At 39.1% G+C, this 19,127-nt stretch overlaps 1 protein-coding gene across 2 annotated transcripts in view; it reads right to left on the bottom strand.

Moving 5' to 3' along the window:
- Positions 1–19,127, bottom strand: part of Trpa1 (transient receptor potential cation channel, subfamily A, member 1) — a 54,447-nt gene that overhangs the window by 18,269 nt on the left and 17,051 nt on the right. For both annotated transcript variants that reach the window (XM_087548612.1, NM_207608.2), the window contains 16 exon segments: positions 18,549–18,656; positions 17,221–17,329; positions 16,914–17,059; positions 15,915–16,051; positions 14,512–14,560; positions 12,776–12,875; positions 12,159–12,259; positions 11,072–11,241; positions 10,825–10,989; positions 9,644–9,758; positions 5,825–5,991; positions 3,910–4,003; positions 2,734–2,793; positions 1,689–1,787; positions 899–969; positions 173–338 (listed from right to left, as the gene is read on the bottom strand). In XM_087548612.1, the coding sequence (XP_087404738.1) occupies positions 173–338; positions 899–969; positions 1,689–1,787; positions 2,734–2,793; positions 3,910–4,003; positions 5,825–5,991; positions 9,644–9,758; positions 10,825–10,989; positions 11,072–11,241; positions 12,159–12,259; positions 12,776–12,875; positions 14,512–14,560; positions 15,915–16,051; positions 16,914–17,059; positions 17,221–17,329; positions 18,549–18,656 (1,857 nt within the window).

Below are 19,127 nucleotides of genomic sequence, written 5' to 3'. Positions count from 1 at the left end.
TTATTGATAATTTGTTAATATTTGTTCTCACCCCAAGACAGCTTTAGAAGACACATGTCCATATATAAGCTCTATTTATAATAATCAAAGTCCTGATATTAAAAACTTGTTATTTCTGAGGAAAAACAATTTTTACAATTCTTAATTTTAAAATGTCAAAGTTTTAAAATACCAGAGTGTTTATTCTTTCCTCATGAGTACTAATAGTTTCATTGATTATTCCAGTAGAATTGAAGGCCATTCCAGGCTGTATTTTGACAACAAGAAGGGTCATGGGTATGAGACCAAGACAATAAGATCCTAGGTTCATCATATGAGCTCTGAAGCCATAGGCACACCTACAAAGAAATGAGTAAATCACAAATGAACCATCTCAAATAAACGTATTTAAAAGACACCTATGAAAAAAATAGCAACGATCTATTTCCAGATGTCTAATCTATAGTTCATTGCATTTTACAGCCAAAGTTCTTGTGACTCACCTTCTCCATTTTCAGAGGTGGAATCTCAGCTGCTGAACAAACAATAATGTGCCATCAACTCATGGAAAAGCAGTCTTCTCTCCATGGGCCCTAGCTACAAGTTGAGGCTATCCGTACTATATACGAATTACCTCACTTCTCACTAAACTCCATGACCCAGGATGTAGGTTTGTATCTCAGACAATAATTCCTTCCTACCCCTCACATATTTGACACAAATATATTCGTATCAAAGATAACCTCCATGATTTTTAATGACAAAATTTGCCTTCGATTCTTATTGCTCTTAAATTCTAAACCATGATAATAAATTCTAAAACAACAAACTAAATTATTTTAGCAGCAAGAAAATTATTTAAAAGGCTTTCGGTAGAGGTAATAGTAACATCAAATTAAAGAGAAGGGCAGGTACCCACCATTTCATAAGTAAGTATTCCCTACACACAGGGTGGTTGAGGAGCTCTATGCGGTTATGTTGGACCATGACCTGAAAAATGAGTAAAACACCATCAAAATAAAATGATAAGCAACTGAGGATGAACGAAGTCTTTTATTTTCTGATTTACAATATTACCATGGTATTATGAGCTCAGCATTACTTATTTTAGAAAATTCAAGAAGTTGTTTTTAATAGATAAAATGAAAAGTTTTATTTTTACAAAAACTAAAAACCCAAAACAGGAAGGAGGAAGGAAGGGAGGAACGGAGGGAGAAAGAGAGAGAAAAGAAATCATTTTTATATAGATGCAACCACTTGATTTAATTTGTTTCTTCTATCTCTGCCCCAACAATATGGCATAATATCGTTGATCTTACATAGGCTTCTAACAGAAGTAGACATTATAGGTCAGTTGGCAAGGATTTACCTTCATTCTGCCACTGAGAAAATTCAACCTTATCTTTCTAGAGGTGTATAGGACATGTATAAACAGTTAAAATAATGTGTACATTATTTTTTCAAGGTTAGTATTGAGAATATTAATATCTATTTTTAAATTACATTTTAATTATCACAGAATATGTAATCAGAAATAAATTCTAGAAAATCTAAAGTGAAAAAATACAGGCTTGGACAACATAGCAGGTATGGAAATCAAACTCGAAAAATATCTCCCCAGAGCTCTTCCATTTCTGTCAAGCATGCTATGTCCAAGCAATTCAGAGCTCAAGTGGAACCAAGTCTGTTAATGCAAACACAAGACTTACATTGAGGATTGTAAGAGGCTCATAGATCACATCCTGGGTGGGGGTTACTTTTTTGGTCATGGATAATGGGCATTGGAGATACTTGAAATTATACTCAATCTGTGGAAGACATAAATTTAAAACATCAGTCTTGTAAAGATCTCCACCTTCTTTGTAAAATGCTTTTTGAGATTTATTTATTTATTTATTTATTTATTTATTTATTTATTTATTTATTTATTTATGATGCATGGTTGTTTTGCCTACATGTTTGTCTGCATACCACACGTGTGCTTGGTGCCCACAAATTTCAGCAAAGTATACTGGATCCACTGGAACTGGAGTTACAGACAATTGTGAGCCACCATGAGGGTTCTGAGAATCAAGTTTGGGTCTTCTGAAAGAGCTGCAATGTTGTAAGCACTGAGTCATCTGTCTAGTCCTGTCATTTCTTGATAAATCAAATATGCAAGTTTAATTTTGTGCCGGATGTTAACTAGCATAACCAATCATAATTTCAAATGGAGAAAAGGAAATTAAGTTAGAACATGAAAATTATAAAAAATATGTTAGAAAGATAATCTTTCAATTTCTTTACAATTTGTAGACATGAATAAAATACAATTATTTGGTTTAGGCCCATGTCTATAAAATCATCCCAAATCTGGTGGTCCTGAGACCTGAGAAAAAAATCTTTGCTTGTCATGCTGTCCTCTTGGATCCTGGAAGGACAGGATGTCCTAGGTATCATACATGCACCATGAACTCCTGGAAAACTGGTCATCCACCCCAAGGGACATGAATTACTTTAGAGATTCATCATTCACACAAAATATCTAAGTAAAATGTATTTCTAGTAGAAATAACATTAAATATTGGTGTTAGAAGAAACTAAAAATTTGGGGGAAACAGAATGTAAGGAAAATATTCTTTCATAAATCAATAATGCAATATGAAACCAATACTCACTATTTACTGTAGATTGTAGAAATATAGTAGCACCACTTTTATATTTTCAAGGAAATTTTTAATTACACTTTAGATTATCATAATAAAGTAAGCTTACATGGTAGTCTTGGCAGGACTTGTCTTCTGTGGAAGGTATCATGCAGAAATCTAGAAGAACCTTTGAGAAAGAAAACCCAGCTGAGTATCAGACAGAAGATTGTGCATGAGAAAGGAATTTTTCCCACATCTAAAATAACAAACAAGCATTTCCCTGCTTCCCTTTGCCTCACGATCCTTCTCTAGGAATAAAAAGGGAATTGAGAGTTCTCTCCTAACTGTCACCCTAGGAGAGGTCATGGTAAATTAAGACCATGAATTTTCCTTCTGTCAATGGTATTGTCCTTCTAGGTTATATGCTTATCTGGAGTGCAGGAGACTCATAATCAGCTTCTGCACTGCTCATCCAACCATAGCTGTTGTCTTCTTCTTTGAATAGACACATATATTAAAAAATCTTCCTAGTACAAAGAAAGTAGTTCCATAAGAAAGATGATATATGACCACTGCCAGTTAATGTTAATTAGAGCTGAGTATGTACAAAAGAAGAAATTGGGTATGCCACACGAGATAGGCTTCTGCACATAAAGCAACTGGTAGTCAACATGGTTATCTCTGCCTTCTGAGAAGGCAACCTAGGTATCTTTATTTCTAGAGAACGTCAAGCACCTGTATCCTTTTTTTTTTTTTTTAATTTTTAATTAATTTATTTTTTTTTTGCCTTTTTTTTTTATTAACTTGAGTATTTCTTATATACATTTCGAGTGTTATTCCCTTTCCCGGTTTCCGGGCAAACATCCCCCTCCCCCCTCCCCTTCCTTATGGGTGTTCCCCTCCCAACCCTCCCCCCATTGCCGCCCTCCCCCCATAGACTAGTTCACTGGGGGTTCAGTCTTAGCAGGACCCAGGGCTTCCCCTTCCACTGAAGCACCTGTATCCTTAAGGAAGGTATCTTGCGTGTACATGTTAGAAACAAAAGTAAGAGCACTCATACAGCCATCAAATACCACTGTGGCTCTGCCCGAAACTTGAATTATTTGCAGGAGAAAAATCTGTTCACCAAATTTTATTATAGGTATTACATGTAATAATTGTTAAGATTCTTTTGTAAAGCAGGTCCTCATGGAACGTTTGTTGGCTAATTTTCCTCATTTAGAAACTAGAAAGAAATTATTTATGAGAGTGAGTACACCTACCACACTACTCCACCTATGAGATTTTGCTTTAGGGATCTTACTTTCATGCACTCGGGGAGGTATTCCACCATTTCCATGATTGGACAGCGATTGCTTGGAGAATCATGAGTAAAAACTTGAAGACACTCATCCCATCTGTAAATAATATGGAGGAGAAGCACAATGATTAATCATTGTTTTGCATTGCTGTTCAAACTGCAGATTATGGACTTCTAATGGAAGCCAAGCTTTAATTTCATTCTTAAAGCATCATGGTCTCATTATTGCAATGGTGCCAAGGTCTATTCATCAATATGATTCTCATCTAGTAATGGTGATTAGAAATGTGGGTGAGGTTCAGAATGGCTGGAATAGTCACCGTTCTCTCTCTTTAACTGCCTTTTAAGGAAGGCAGGCCTTACTCTTCTTTCTCACCTGAAACTATGACATGGTAAGTATGTTCAGGGGTGACTGTGTGAAGGAGAAAGTTACGTTCACATACAAGAGTTAGCAGCTTGTACTGCATCCATATTTAACATATGTGTGTGTGTGTGTGTCTGTGTGTAATATGCTGAATTGAATTTAAAAAATAACATGTGTTGAATACAGTAGTGAGTGTTGATCCTGGTATAATGTTTCAGTGAGTCTGTTTCTTCAACGTCGGCTAAAGAGATGGAATTTGGGGGTTGGGGATTTAGCTCAATGGTAGAGCACTTGCTAGGCCCTGGGTTCAGTCCTCAGTTCTGGGGAAAAAAAGAGATGGAATTTGAAGGTACTTATGATTCCAAAGAGAAATTAAATTTATAACAAGAAGCAAATATGAGCTCATTGATCTCTAATATAAGATCTGTAGGATGAGTCTGATGCCACTACTGCCAATCCAGAGAGTTTACGAGTAAAATTCATGTAGTATATCTGCATTATTGTCAGCCACTATGTTTAAACACTCCTGTTCACTGGCATTTCAAGGAAAATGAATTTCTTGAGACTCCACATGCTCCAAATGTAGGCTAGATCTACTGTGAATATGAATATTAGTCAACTTTGTGTCCCTCAACACAGGGGTTGTCTAAATATTTATCTGCAGTGCTATAGAGAAGTTTTGCTTGAGGAATGGGTAAAAGCCCCATCTAATTTCATCATCCAAACTCTTTAGAGGGGCTTGGTGGTTAAGAGCAGTGGCTGCTCGTCCAGAGACCTTGGGTTTGATTTTCAGCACCCACATGGTGCTCACAACCATCTAACCTCCAGTTTCCAGGGCTAGCAGCCTCTTCTGTCCTCTTCAGGCAGCATTTAGACATGTGGTGCATGTACACACATGCAGAAAACAACATTGAAACAAATAAATCTTTTGAAAAACAAGGGTAAATGCTGCAGAGAATGGTTTACAAATATACGTTCATAAAAGGTCAGATGCTGTTAAGGTACATTTCATTCAATGGTATTAGTAACCTTAGTTATACTTTCTATATTCTTATTATTTATATCTCTTTCACTTATTCATTTATTATTTATTGTGCTTGTGTGGAGGAGGGTTCACCACACTGTGTATGTTAGATTAGAGGATAACTTGTGGACGTGAGTTCTCTCCTTCCACCATATAAGGACCAACTCATAGCCCAGGCTTGCCTTCATCAGCATCCAGTTTGGGAATTTGTACTGACAAGAACATGTCAGGCAAGTTCAGGAAGGCAGACTAGAGTTTGCTTTGACAATAAACTTGTTGTCAAATTTTCCATGTGCCTAGATCCCAGTATTCTCATAAAGGTCTAACCACGTAGTATCGGACTATCATGTTAAAATTTGTAGTAATGAAGACTGAGGGGTAAGCAAAGCTTCTGCTGTCGGCAGTAAGTGAACAGTAGGCATCTCTATATGCAGACTTAAAGCTGAGGCACGTTCTTCTCATCTGCTCTCAGACTAGGGCGTGTCCCATGTTATCAGAAGACAGGGTCACAAGGAAGACAGGACACATACCTTTTACTCCTGATGGTTGTGAGAACCACTTCCTTGCGCTTATTGTGCAGTGCAATATGCAGAAAGGAAGCTTGCTTCTTGTTCAGGAGGATGTCAGCATTGTAGCTCAAAAGCATCGCAACAGCCTTTGCATGGCCTTCCCGTGCTGCAAAGTGAAGTGCTGTGTTCTTTAAACAAAACAAAGCATACAGTATGGGGTGAGAGCAGTTAGCATTCTTTGGCTGTTTTGTTGTCTCGTTTCATTGCTGAATTTCTTAAAGGAATGTTAATGAAACTACTTAATAGCAAAGTATATCATGATGTCTAAACATCATGTTCACAATGAAGCTTTTAAACAATGCATTTAAACACACACACACATACACACAGAGGGGGGCGGTGGGAGGGTACAGGGGAGAGAGAATGTTTCAAGCAGTCTGTGTTGCTTCTGGGGCAAGATGACTCTACAAGAACAAATGAGACGTTCTTAGAGTAAGGCTCTTATAAGAAGACATGGCCCTGGGGACTTATCACCTTTCCAACTGTGGATCTCAAGCACAATATGAAGTCAGCGACTGCTATAAGGATGCTTGTTTGTCATTTCCCCATATAAAAATGTCTTTAAAAAGAGAAGCAGAAATTAGATGGTTTATCTCAATCATTTCTTGAAGAAGTATACATTTCAGTCCTCTCTAAACGAATAATAAGCAATGGCAGTTTTAATTGTCATCTTGACACAACCAAGAAGAGCATTTCTACTGGTGAACTGTCTAGATCAGGTTGGTCTGTGGGAAATTGTCCTGATTGTTCATTGTTGTAGAAGGACTCAGCCCATTGTAGGTAGTGGGCACCATCATTCCTTCAGCAGGAGAAGTAGAAAAGACAAGCGGCCATATGGGAGCAAGAAGGCCAGAATCCATTCATTTCTCTCTGTTCTTGGCTATGTATGTGATACAACTAGCTGCTCTGAGCATCCGCCTTGACTCCCTTCTATGATTAGCTGTAATGGAATTGTAAGCCTGAGAAACCCTCTCTCTGTGTTGTCAGAATGCTTTACCATGGCAACAAAATGAACCTAGAAATTAGTACCAGAGAAGTAGAATTGTTGCTGCGATGAACCTGATCTCATGACTTTGAATTCTTTTGTTAGAGGGTTGTGGAGGGCTATGGAACTTTAGATTGGAAAGCTACTGAGTACTCTGAGCTTGATGGGAAATTCTTGTGGTATAGGAGCTTAGAAAATAAGGATACTCAAGAGGCATCCAGGTAGTGGAGGCCCAGATCATGATTCAGGGGGAAACAGTTTATTGATAACAGAGATAGGGGTCATTTGTATGATATTTTGGCTAAGAATCTGTATGTGCTCATCATGCTGCTGCCGCAGAATCATCTGTGATTAAAACCAGGTCAGCAGTACTGAAGTGAAGCCATCTGTGATGTCTTAGGACGATAGGGAAAGATTTCCTCAGGGTAATACAATTGTGGTCCAGGGATACAGGCTATGTCTCTCAGTGGGACTTGACAATGAAACCATTGTCTGTCACGATATAGGTCTTAAAGACATGAAAAATAAAAGATTGTGGAGAGTGATTGAAGCTTGATACTTTGTCATAGGGTGGGAGTCCCCCTAGAGAGACTTTGACCAGCCACTGGTAAGGTGAACAATGCCGCCATAGAGACAGGCCAGTACTGTGGAGGATCCACTAAGGATAGGTCTAGGTGTGAAACAAGGCCAGTCTAAGCCTAGATGGAAAGCCGTATGTTAAGGATGGCCAAGCTGGACAGGTAAGGATGCCTTTCAAAGCTCAGAAGACTGCAAGCCTTGGATGCTGGACAGTGAGAAAACAACATTTGATTTACACTGGTGGGTTTTGGTTTCACTTATATGCCATGTCCAGTTCTCTGTCTTAGGGCTATTACTGCCATGATGAAACACTATGACCCAAGTAACTTGGAAAAGAAAGGGTTTCTTTGACTTAAGCTTATTGTTATTCATCGTCAAAGATAGTCAGGACAGGACACAAGCAAGGTAGGAACCAGAAAACAGAAATCATGGAGGGGTGCTGCTTTCTAGCTTGCTCATCATGACTTGCTCAGCCTGGTTTCCTATAGAACCCAGGACACCCAGGGATGCATCACCCACAATGGGATGGGGCACTCTCTCATCAATCACTAATTAAGAAAATGCACTACAGTGGTATCTTACGGGTTCATTTTCTCAGTTGAGGTTCTCTTCTTTCAGATGATGGTAGCTTATGTCAAGTTGACATAAAACTAGCCAGTACATTTCCCTTTATAAAAAGAATGCCTAACTATGTAATTCGTTTTTTTTATAGAAGCCCATGTTTATGAGATTTTAAATGTTTGAAAAGACTTTGGATGTTTAAAGAGTTGGCTTTTTAAGGAACAGGTCTTTAAAATTAAATTATATTTCATACATAATATAAATATGAGAACCAGTAAGAAAGGAAAGGACATACGTCATTTACAAATGATACCGCTATCTGTATGTCAAGTTGACAAAAGGAGAATTACAATGGTTTTGATTGTCAACTTGCCAAGAACTAGTGTCAACTCAGGAGCAGAGCCTCAATTAAGGAGTCCTCTATTATTAAAACAGAGACTGAAGGAACACCCATTCAGAGCCTGCCCCACATGTGGCCCATACATATACAGCCACCCAATTAGACAAGATGGATGAAGCAAAGAAGTGCAGACCGACAGGAGCCGGATGTAGATCGCTCCTGAGAGACACAGCCAGAATACAGCAAATACAGAGGCGAATGCCAGCAGCAAACCACTGAACTGAGAATAGGACCCCCGTTGAAGGAATCAGAGAAAGAACTGGAAGAGCTTGAAGGGGCTCGAGACCCCATATGTACAACAATGCCAAGCAACCAGAGCTTCCAGGGACTAAGCCACTACCTAAAGACTATACATGGACTGACCCTGGACTCTGACCTCATAGGTAGCAATGAATATCCTAGTAAGAGCACCAGTGGAAGGGGAAGCCCTGGGTCCTGCTAAGACTGAACCCCCAGTGAACTAGACTGGTGGGGGGAGGGCGGCAATGGGGGGAGGGTTGGGAGGGGAACACCCGTAAGGAAGAGGAGGGGGGAGGGGGATGTTTGCCCGGAAACCGGGAAAGGGAATAACACTCGAAATGTATATAAGAAATACTCAAGTTAATAAAAAAAAAAAAAAAAAAAAAGGAGTCCTCTAGATCTAGTCAGCCAGTGGGTGTGCCTAGGGGGCATTGTCTTGATTGTTAGCTGGCTCTGCCTACTGTAGGCTAGAACGAACTTTGACTCTTGTCTGTGGATGTGATGCCCGAGGCATGAGCTCCTGCCTTACAAGCCTGTCAGTGATAGGCTGTAACCTAGAATTGTGAGTCCGATGAAGGCCCTCCTCTCCTATGTTACTTATCAGGGTGTTGTATCAAAACAACAGACATAAAACTAAAATAATACCCAATAAACAACACTAAAACCAATCCTTTTGTATCACTGTGCTTTGTGTCCAGTGCTCTGCTCTCTTTATTTTATCTGGGTTCATCAAGGAGAGATAAAAATTTTAAGGTGAAATAGTCTTTGGCAGCTATGAAATCATGGCTTTAACACACACACACACACACACACACACACACACACACACACATCCCTCACAGTTCTCCAATTTCTAGTCCCTTTTACTTATTCTTCTCATATACTAATTTTTAAAATTCTGACAAGAGGCATAGAGCAGAGCAAGGAATGAAAACGCTGTGAAGAAGGCTTCTTTACAATTCTGTGTGTTTGCTCTATGCCAGGATTGATTCGGTCAATGAAATCCAGTACCTACCCCTTCTTCATCTAGCCGGTCTGTGCACTTCAAGTTAGTGTCAAGAATGACCTTCATGGTCTGAGTGTAGCCACCCATGGACGCATGATGCAAAGCAGTCCAGCCATTGTGGTCACTGTTAAAGAAGTAAGAGAAGACATGCAAATACACTTACAGGGAACTGTGGAAGGTGAACCACTGACTGTAGCTTGAGCTGATGGCAAAGCACGGGATGTAACCACCCAATTCTGAGTTCATATTTATAATACATGAAGCAGTTTCAAGCATAGCTGCCACTCACTTATAATTGCGATTCACTTGTGTACTTTAGTGAAGTCTCAAGATATCATCAAACTCTTGAGAGTCGGGAAAGTATAATATGTTCTGTGTGTTATTTATCAAAGCCTCAATGGGTTTATAAATATACTTTTAATCATGTTTCCCTGAACATTGGATCAGAAAAGTTTCCACAATGCTTCCACTATCTTTACAGTCACTAGTGATTGCAGTTGTAAGGTAGTTAATATTGTCTCTAAGCATTTAGGTCTACACCCTCTTGTGCTATCGAACTTCCTTATACTTACAGAAATTAAAGATACAGATATAGTGAAAGCTTGTTATATTGGTGATACTTGACCAAATACAATATAGAAAATAAATTACACAGTTTAATTTTGGCACTCATAAGCAACTATTCAGTAATGCTGTAATTAAGGGCCAGCTATGGAGCTGGGTCTCCACATGTCCTTTTTACAGGTCTGATGCTCTGTGTCCCTTACAGCAGGAATAGACTGGGCAAAGCCTGCGGCTCAAGGCTGTCATTTACACACTGCTAGACGGGCTCAGATGAAGAAACTGGCTGGTGGTCTCTAGCACAGAGAGCCACTTGCTCCCTGTCACTTTGGGAAGACTGAAGAGAGCGCGTTGAATCTAAATGTCTCTAGGCCGCCTTTTCCTTTTAGAAACATGCTATTCAATTCCTCTCCCCAAAAGCCTCCAGCAACTCTACAGCAGCAGACTCCCTGATCCATACACTTAAGTTGCCATTTGAGAATTACACTTAATTTCATTTTAGTGTTTGAGAAATTATGTTTGTTTTGGACATAAAATGGGATAGATTTTTTGTACCGTCATTTAAAATACAGAAAAGTTTAAAACACCTAACCTTAAGATATCCACAATTCCATAAATTCATGCCTCACCTAAGAAACAAGGCCCCTTTCTTGAGAAGAAGTTGAACGACTTTATCATGTCCATTCTTTGCTGCCAGATGGAGAGGGGTCATTCCATGGAGATCCCCTTCATTCAAAAGCCTTGTGTCGCTGATGTCTTGCAGAAGCCTCTGACATGTATTGATGCGCCCATAGCTTGAAAAGGTCAGGTTCACATGTGTAAGATAAATACAAAACAGAAACGCACACGCTCAAATACCGGGAGTCCGATCCTCACCTGGCGGCAAAGTGCAGGGGAGACTTCTTATCTTTGCTTTTGGAATGAACGGACACATTGAACCTGAGGAGGTTATTTACAGAGACAGGGGCCCCCTGCCTACAAGCATAATGGAGAGGCGTACATCCATCATTGTCCTCATCCATCACCAGCTCCTTGATGTGTTGCATCTGTGAGAAGAAGAGTCTTAGAATGTCACTGAATCAGTGTCCTGGGGTAGATTTCATATTATTCTGTAGCGTGGGATTTTCCAATCTATTGCAGACAAATCTGCAAGTGACCTACAGAGGAAACTCCTCAGGATGAGGTCTCACGTTTTGCCCCCATATCACGTGAGAGATTCTGCAAGCATAGTGAGTAGGCATGGCAGCATTCTCTGACTGTTTGACACATTCTCCCTTCTGCTCCTCCCTCTGTTATTTCCACAAACACTTCAGCACCTAAGCTATTGGGTGAAACCAAACAAAACACTGGGGGTCTTGAAAGTGGATTTACTTAATTTTAAAAATAGATTAAGTGAGAATAAGAAAGGCAAATGAGGAAGTCAACCCATGTAGTACACACTTACTTTTGTTTAAAAAAAAACTTAATTCCATGTGTATTTTGATTCTATATTAAACACAATAACAGCATGAAAATCTACTCATTATAAGATACACCTCACATTTCAGATGCACTTAATAGCTAGGCAGTAAATATTAGCTGGCTCATTAAGCACAATACTGTTGTCAGTCAGTCAAATATGTCAGGCAGTGTTCCTAACTGAAGGTGAAACACTAGTCATTCACCTTCAGACGAGTCTTCTCCATTCACAAGGAGCTTGCTGAGTGAAACAGTGAAGGAAAAGGACTGATTGTCAATGGGCCTTAGTTACAGATGAGAGTACAAACCCCTGTGACTTTAAAAGTTCAGTCTGCATTATCACCAACTAATTACCATCATCTCCACCTCTATGATGAAGATGAAACATCTTTACTTTAAAGCAGTATTGAATTTCTAAAACAAACTCTCATAATATAAATGGCAGTGGAATCAGCATAGTCTTCATTATGTATGATTTTGTTTACAGTTCATGGACATACCATACCTGCAAAAACTCAGGCCGCAAATTCCTTAGCCCATAAGGCTGCTGCACAGTCAAATGTAAAAAGTTACGCCCAAGATGATCTTTTATGTCTACTTTGGCACCTGAAAAAAATCACAATAGAAAAATAAAGTGTACTCATATGCTTATAACATGGTTTTTGGTGATCCTTCTCAAATCTTTAACTTACAGTCAACTGTAGTTAGGTGGAAAAATTGAACAATTTTAAAATGGGTTTACTTTACTCTGTCTATGTTTGTGTATGTGTGAGAAAGGGGGTGGAAAGTCTGTGAATCCTTAAGTTTTAAGCATAAAACTTGAACAATGAGAGATGAGCAGTCCCCTTTGTCCCCACAGCACCAGGCCAGCCTGCAATGGAGACAGTGACAGACAGCAGCTATATAGATGTTTGCTGTGGCAGAAAGCTCAGAACGTCTTCAGCCAACTCCACAGTGTTTACCTTACACATGTGATCTGTTATTGCTATGAATTAACATTATTGTAGGCTTGGTAAGTCTTTTATTAACCTTTGTATGTACAGAGAATGTCCCAGTGCCTGGCATGAGACAGCTGGTTAACAGATGTTTATCTGAGAAGATGGGTCTACTTCTGATTGGTACCTTTAGAGAGGAGCAAATTCACAATATTCCAGGATGCAGAAGCAGTTGCTAAAATAAGTGGAGAGCGTCCTTCAGAATCAGTGCTGTTGATGTCTGCTCCCTAAAACAAAGCAAGTCACTCAGCAAGGAGATGAAGCCAGCAGCTGGCTTCACACACGAGAAGACTATGCCCATGGCTTCAGCACTCAATCATAACTAACCGTAGAATCACATGACATTTCTGTAAAATTCAAATACCAGTAAACATCAAGATATTCTCTCATAAATTCATCAATACAATTATTTCCCTGTCTTAAGTTGTTCTTGATTAACGTTTGTCAATAGATGAATTACTACCAAGTCCTTTGAACAAAACCTTCTTACCTCAAACACCATTTTAGTTCTCACCACAAGAAATTATTATTTAAATGCCTCTAATTTTTATTTTTTCCACATTTATTGCTCTGTAATTTTTAAAGCATTAATAAAAAATCATCTACTTAAAAGTGCCTACAGTATTGAAATATATAAAACGAGACAACTGAATTGAAATTATGGAGGTAAGAGTTTAATCAAACATCATGTGAAAATTCACATTAAAATTAGTGTGTGTGTGTGTGTGTGTGTGTGTGTGTGTGTGTATTTTAAGGGTCTATATTCCCCACGGTAAGAAACAAAGTGCCTTTAAAGTTTCCATGGACTAATTCTCTACTTTGGGTAGATGAGTAAAAGGAGCATCAGCTTGGATCAGGCATCTCCCTTTGCTCTTACTCCATGGTTGCCAGCAGCAGCCAACAGCTTCATGGGAAGATGGTGGCAATGGTGAGGCTCAGCCATGACTCTCCCTACAGCCCATTGACAAGAAAGCACACATGGCACAAATACATGGCATCTATTGAAGCTTTTCTGTATACTTTTATGTAACTATCACAATTTCAGTAGCTACTACTAATAACCCAGGAATTGCTAAATATTGTGAATGGAACTTTGCTGATTGTGCATTTTGTGGGAACTAATATACCCACCAGCACACAACCACTCATGTCCAGGCTTGGGAAAATGCCAGTCAAAAGCTAGTCATGTCTGCTTCTCTAACGAAGATGATTTCGGGCTTTTATTGACAGCAAATTTTCAATATGTCATTTGACGTCACTACTTTTCATGGTTTGGAAGATGATGCTGTGGTAGTGGGGATAAAAACTTATTTTGGAAGATGAAAGAGATGTAGGTGGCCTGTACTACATCTGCCCAAGAGATGTATCAGTGCTGATAAAACATCAGTTGACCTGTCTATACCCAGTGTAAAGAGAATCCCTTCATTGGCCCCCAAAGAGCTTTCGTTGCAATGAATCCATAAACTCTAGAGGAAATACACTCTTGGACATGGGTTAATCAACTTTCTGGAAGCTTTGGCTGCCAAACAACTGCCTAGACTTTCTAGGTATTTCAATACCTTGTTAGCAATCCCTTAACTCTCACCTCACATTCTTCTTTGTATAAATTGCAATTAATAGTCAAAATTTTATGACCATGATTTAGAATAGCTTTTAAATATTGATTCATATTTGTTTGAGTCTGAGACTAAGACTAAAATAATTTCAATTTCCACAAATATTTCTATTAAATCTTAGACAGATCTGCTAACCAAGAACTTGTGGTTTACTGAAAATAAAAAACTCATACGATAATATATGATGTTTCCAAGTGTAGTGTAAGTACTTGTTTAAGAAAGCTAGACCCATGAGTTGAATAATTACCACTGAAATTAGGTAGTCTGCCAGGTCATGATGATCAAATAATGAGGCTCTGCAAGAGAGAGAGAGAGAGAGAGAGAGAGAGAGAGAGAGAGAGAGAGAGAGAGAAATAAGTTTTTATTGAAATAAGTATAAAGACCAAAGATGCTATATTCAGAAACTAGACAAAAACAGCACAATGTTATATTAAAGAATTCAGATTCTGAGTAGAATATTTACAAGTATATTCAAAAATCAGGAAAAATAAAGTACAACACAAAATCACTTTGTCATGTTTTAATGAGCCCACTCTTTCCCATAAAATCCTCATTATGAAGTGAGTAGCAACATCTGCCTTATTCTAGTTGATAGAACTGGCGGGCATCATGTGACCACAGGGATAAGGCAAGATGGGCCTAAATGCATCTGTAGTCTTCGGAAAGTCAATGCTTTGGAAAGTCAATGTATGGGTGGGGCTGTCCTTTGGCAAAACCATGAGGAAGCATCAGCTTTCCTGAGCTTTTATGAAGCCTAAACTTACTATAGTGAGAACTAAAGTCATTTTAGTCACAAGAAATACTAATAAATAAAATAACTAAAAGCTGCAAATATTCATTTAAACATCACTGTATAGACGTTAATGTTACTGATTTAAAACTTAATGTTTTCTATTGAACCCCACACTGTTCCTGTTCAAGGCCCTCAACTACTCTTGATCTTTTGTATATACATACATTTCAGAACATGCCTTTGAGTGCTACAGAAAGTTCACTGGAAACAGCTCAGAGACCTAACATAATTTCCTCTTAGCTAAATTAATATTCTAAAACTGGATGTCAAAATTAACTGAATCAAAGAATTGTAAAGAAGGTCCTAACTCACCCCAGTGACTCTAAAAGGATCTGGACTACTAACCCACCTGGGTGTTCTCAAGCTCTTGAGTGATTGGATCAATGGATCATTGACCCAGACTATGCCAAGGCACTTTAGTTCTGAAAAGTTCACTCACGGTCTTTGATTCCTCAGGGCATTACAGGCTCTAACTGAAACACAACATCGTGATTAATTCTCTCCTGACCTTTGTCTCTTTCATGTTTGACTTCAGGCTGGACTTATCTAAAAGTCATATCACTATAGCAACTTGCTTAGATTTTCATTACACGATAGCTATTTCCAACCTCCGCACTTTCGTTTCTGTGTAGCACCGTCACTAGTGAAGTGAGATGCTTGTCTTGTTGAATCTTCCTTTATGTATCCTGCTGACATCATTTGACTGGTGGCTTTGATCTATGGCTCAAGATTCTTCCTATTAGACACGGTTTTCCACCTGACATTTGGGTAATTGTCCATCAGTTTGTACGTTTTTAGAAATTTGCCACCTTTCATTCATTAACTTTTGGGGTGTACGAAACATGTAAGTTACTTACCTGTGAAGCAGGGTCTCCTGATTGCCATCGACTGCATTCACGATATCGCTGCTTCCAGTATAGGATGAGATCATGAGTTTAACGATGTCAGTGGCTCCCTGGGTTGCAGCAAAATGGAGGGCCATGCATTTGGCATTCTATAAAGAGTGTTGATGTTAGCATTAGTGCTTAAATCCCAACTTAAGGACTTAACACATAGAAACTAAACTGTGAGCTTATTCTTCCCAGATCTAGGGAAGTGATGATGAACTTCATTGTTTGATCTACTAAAAGCCATGAAGACCTGTATAGGAAAGGTACTCCCTAGCAACCCAAGTGCCTTCAGAATACACTTATATCACTCTTCAACTGAATATCATTCTTTGCTCAACAAATATGAATCTCCTTCATTACAGAAGCAGTTGAATGAAATGACTTCATATGAGCAAAGTCATTTCTATTTCAAAGAATTTGGAAGCAATAGGAAGAAGCCCTGTGTGTTTAATAAGCAATAAGCAATTTCTGCTTTCTTCTGAAAGGAAACAGCTTTATGGCAGCTGACCAAGACCACTATAGGGAAAAGTCTTACAAGTCTCTGCTTCTCATCAGGTCAGGACCCAGGCTCAGTCAAAGCTCTTATATACTTACCACTAGAAGTAAATCGGGTGAGCCTTAGCTAAAACATACGAGTCTTAGAATGAAACCATCACCCAAGACATTTATGATTGGGCTTAAGTGTCCTAGATAGAAATATGGATGCCATTTTCTCCGTGGCTAGGACTTACTACACTATAGCTCATGGCAGCAAAGTGCGTTATACTCATGCAGCTACTTGGTTATTTGCTCTGGAATATTGAAATTTATACAATTAGGAAATATTTTTGCCTGTGGACAGGGGAACAACATTCCTTTGCACTATGTGCATATCCAGTCTGACTGGACTATAAAGGAACCACACAACACTTGAGAAGTAGTGTGTGGAAGCTTTCACTTCATAGACCTCGGAGACAGAACACTTACCTCCATCATGTCGATGTGTGCACCGCTGTCCAGGCACATCTTAATCATGTCCAAGTCGCCGCTCTGAACTGCGAGGTGGAGAGGGCTGGCTTTCTTATGATTCACAAAGTTAATGTGAGCCTCCCGGCTATAGCCGGTCTTTTCACCTTTAGGAGGAAGCACCATTTAAGGTTAACATAAATGGGCTGGTAAAGAGAAAGGACATGCAGAATTACATAAAGGCCCGTGTGTAAATTCTATTAGTTTTCAAATGAAAGGTTATTTAAAGACTTCTTAACTATGTACAATGTAGAAAGCATCAACTCACCATATGCTAAGATTAATTCCATGCATCTTTTGGCACCTGAAAATGCTGCCTGGTGCACAGGGTAGTCTCCCCATTTATTTGATTTACACAGCTTAGCTCCTTTTTCTAACTGAAGGAAAAGTAGAGAAACATAAATTAAGTAACAGAAACATAAATCAGTAACATAAATTAAGTGAGCAACGTGGACCAGAATTTCTGTGTCTCAAGCAGGCCATCCCACCCTCCAGAGCATAAGGGAAAGCGAGCAGAAGGCTCTGGAAGACATGTGGTCTAGGCAAGAAGTAACTTCAGAACTGGGCTGAGACAATGGGGACACTACAGCTTATAAAGCTGCACAAATCCCAGAACACAAAAAGTATCGACCTCAATCCCCCAGACTGGAATGCTCTGACATTCTTTCACTTCCAAAGTGTTTTATTGTTTGAAGTTCTTAAAACCCAATATCCACATAAAAGCAAAATATTGATACATATGTGCACATATAACTATTAGGAAAGTCTCGCGTATGCTTTTATTTCTGAAGAGCAGGCTAGCAACCCAAAAACACTTGAGAAAGAGCTATTTCTCACTACCAAGAACAGAAGTCATTCCTGAGACAGGTACCTGTGGTGTCTTGGTGTGTCACACCCGAGTGGTCTTCCAGAGAGATGGCGGCCTTCTAACCGCAGACCTATGACTTAAGGCAGCTAGGCAAGGCAGGACGCTCCCTTGGAGAACCCATAAGAGTACTGATCTTGAGGATGTAAATGAATGTTTCTGTCCATGCATAATTTTTATCTATGGCCACTTGAAAGCTCAGAAATCAAATTGTATGTTTTAAATTTTATGTATGGGTTCTTTATCTGCACACATGTCTGTGAACCATGTGTGCCTGCTGCACAGAGACGGGAAGAGGACATTAGGTCTCCTTGGATTACGATGAGTGGAATCCACTATGCGAGTGTGAGAGCCAAACCTGGGTCCTTTGGAAGAACAGCAGTGCTCTTAGCCACTGAGCTGTCTCTTCAGCTACAAGATCAAATGGTTTTAGTGTCACCCAGGCTGTTATATTTTGGTTTTATACTCTAGCCCAAGTGTCAGACTCATCTTAATCCCTGTCTGTATTTTCTTTTGACCTTGATTTTTCTTGTGCCTTCTTTCATGCTCATTTGTAGTCTTCTGTATATAATCTAGGGCCCACATTGGATCCTAGAAGTATATTCATGTAAGTTCTTTTGACCTATTTTCTGTATTTCCCCTTTTGCTATGGAGATAGTATGAAGTGCTTAAATAACAATTTGTATCCAATTTAGAGAAAGAAAACAAGACAGTGTGATGGATTTACGAACCAAAATTTGCAAAGCTTCACTGTTGTCTTTGGCACACGTGGACATCAAAGCTGTGTTCCCATTCTCTCCTTCTAAATTGATGTTAGTGGCCTTGTGCTCGGTCAAGACCTGCACAAAATGAAGAAGTCGTTCTTACAAAGGTAATCTACTGACTTTCAAATAGCTACATGTCTCCAGGGGACTTGGTTGTCAAATAGCATTTCTCACTCATCTTTTCTAATTCCTCTTCCATAAAAGATGTCATAAAATTTTGGACACAGTAGCTATCAAATAAATGAGTGACTTTCATGCCAACAATTAGTAGCACTTTGAATTGTATATTTGGAAACACAATCCTAATGGTAAATACTAACTTCCCTGAAAGAACAGTACTCTCAAGGGTTTACATTAGCTATGCCTTCGGAAATCACGTGTGGAGACATTCCTGATATGTGGATTGAGGGAAGGGATCAAGATCGGAAAGATGTGGGGAAGGGAAGAGGGAAAATGATGAAGGGGAAATGAGTTCTTTCTCCCCAGTCAAGCAGAATGCAGAGATGGTAAGAGATGCCAGGGAGAACCCTATTCTCCTTAACAGAG

The sequence above is a fragment of the Rattus norvegicus genome, chromosome 5, assembly GCF_021556685.1.
Source record: "Rattus norvegicus strain SHRSP/BbbUtx chromosome 5, alternate assembly SHRSP_T2T, whole genome shotgun sequence".
Classification (NCBI taxonomy): domain Eukaryota; kingdom Metazoa; phylum Chordata; class Mammalia; order Rodentia; family Muridae; genus Rattus; species Rattus norvegicus.
This window is presented reverse-complemented; position numbering and strand designations above follow the sequence as displayed.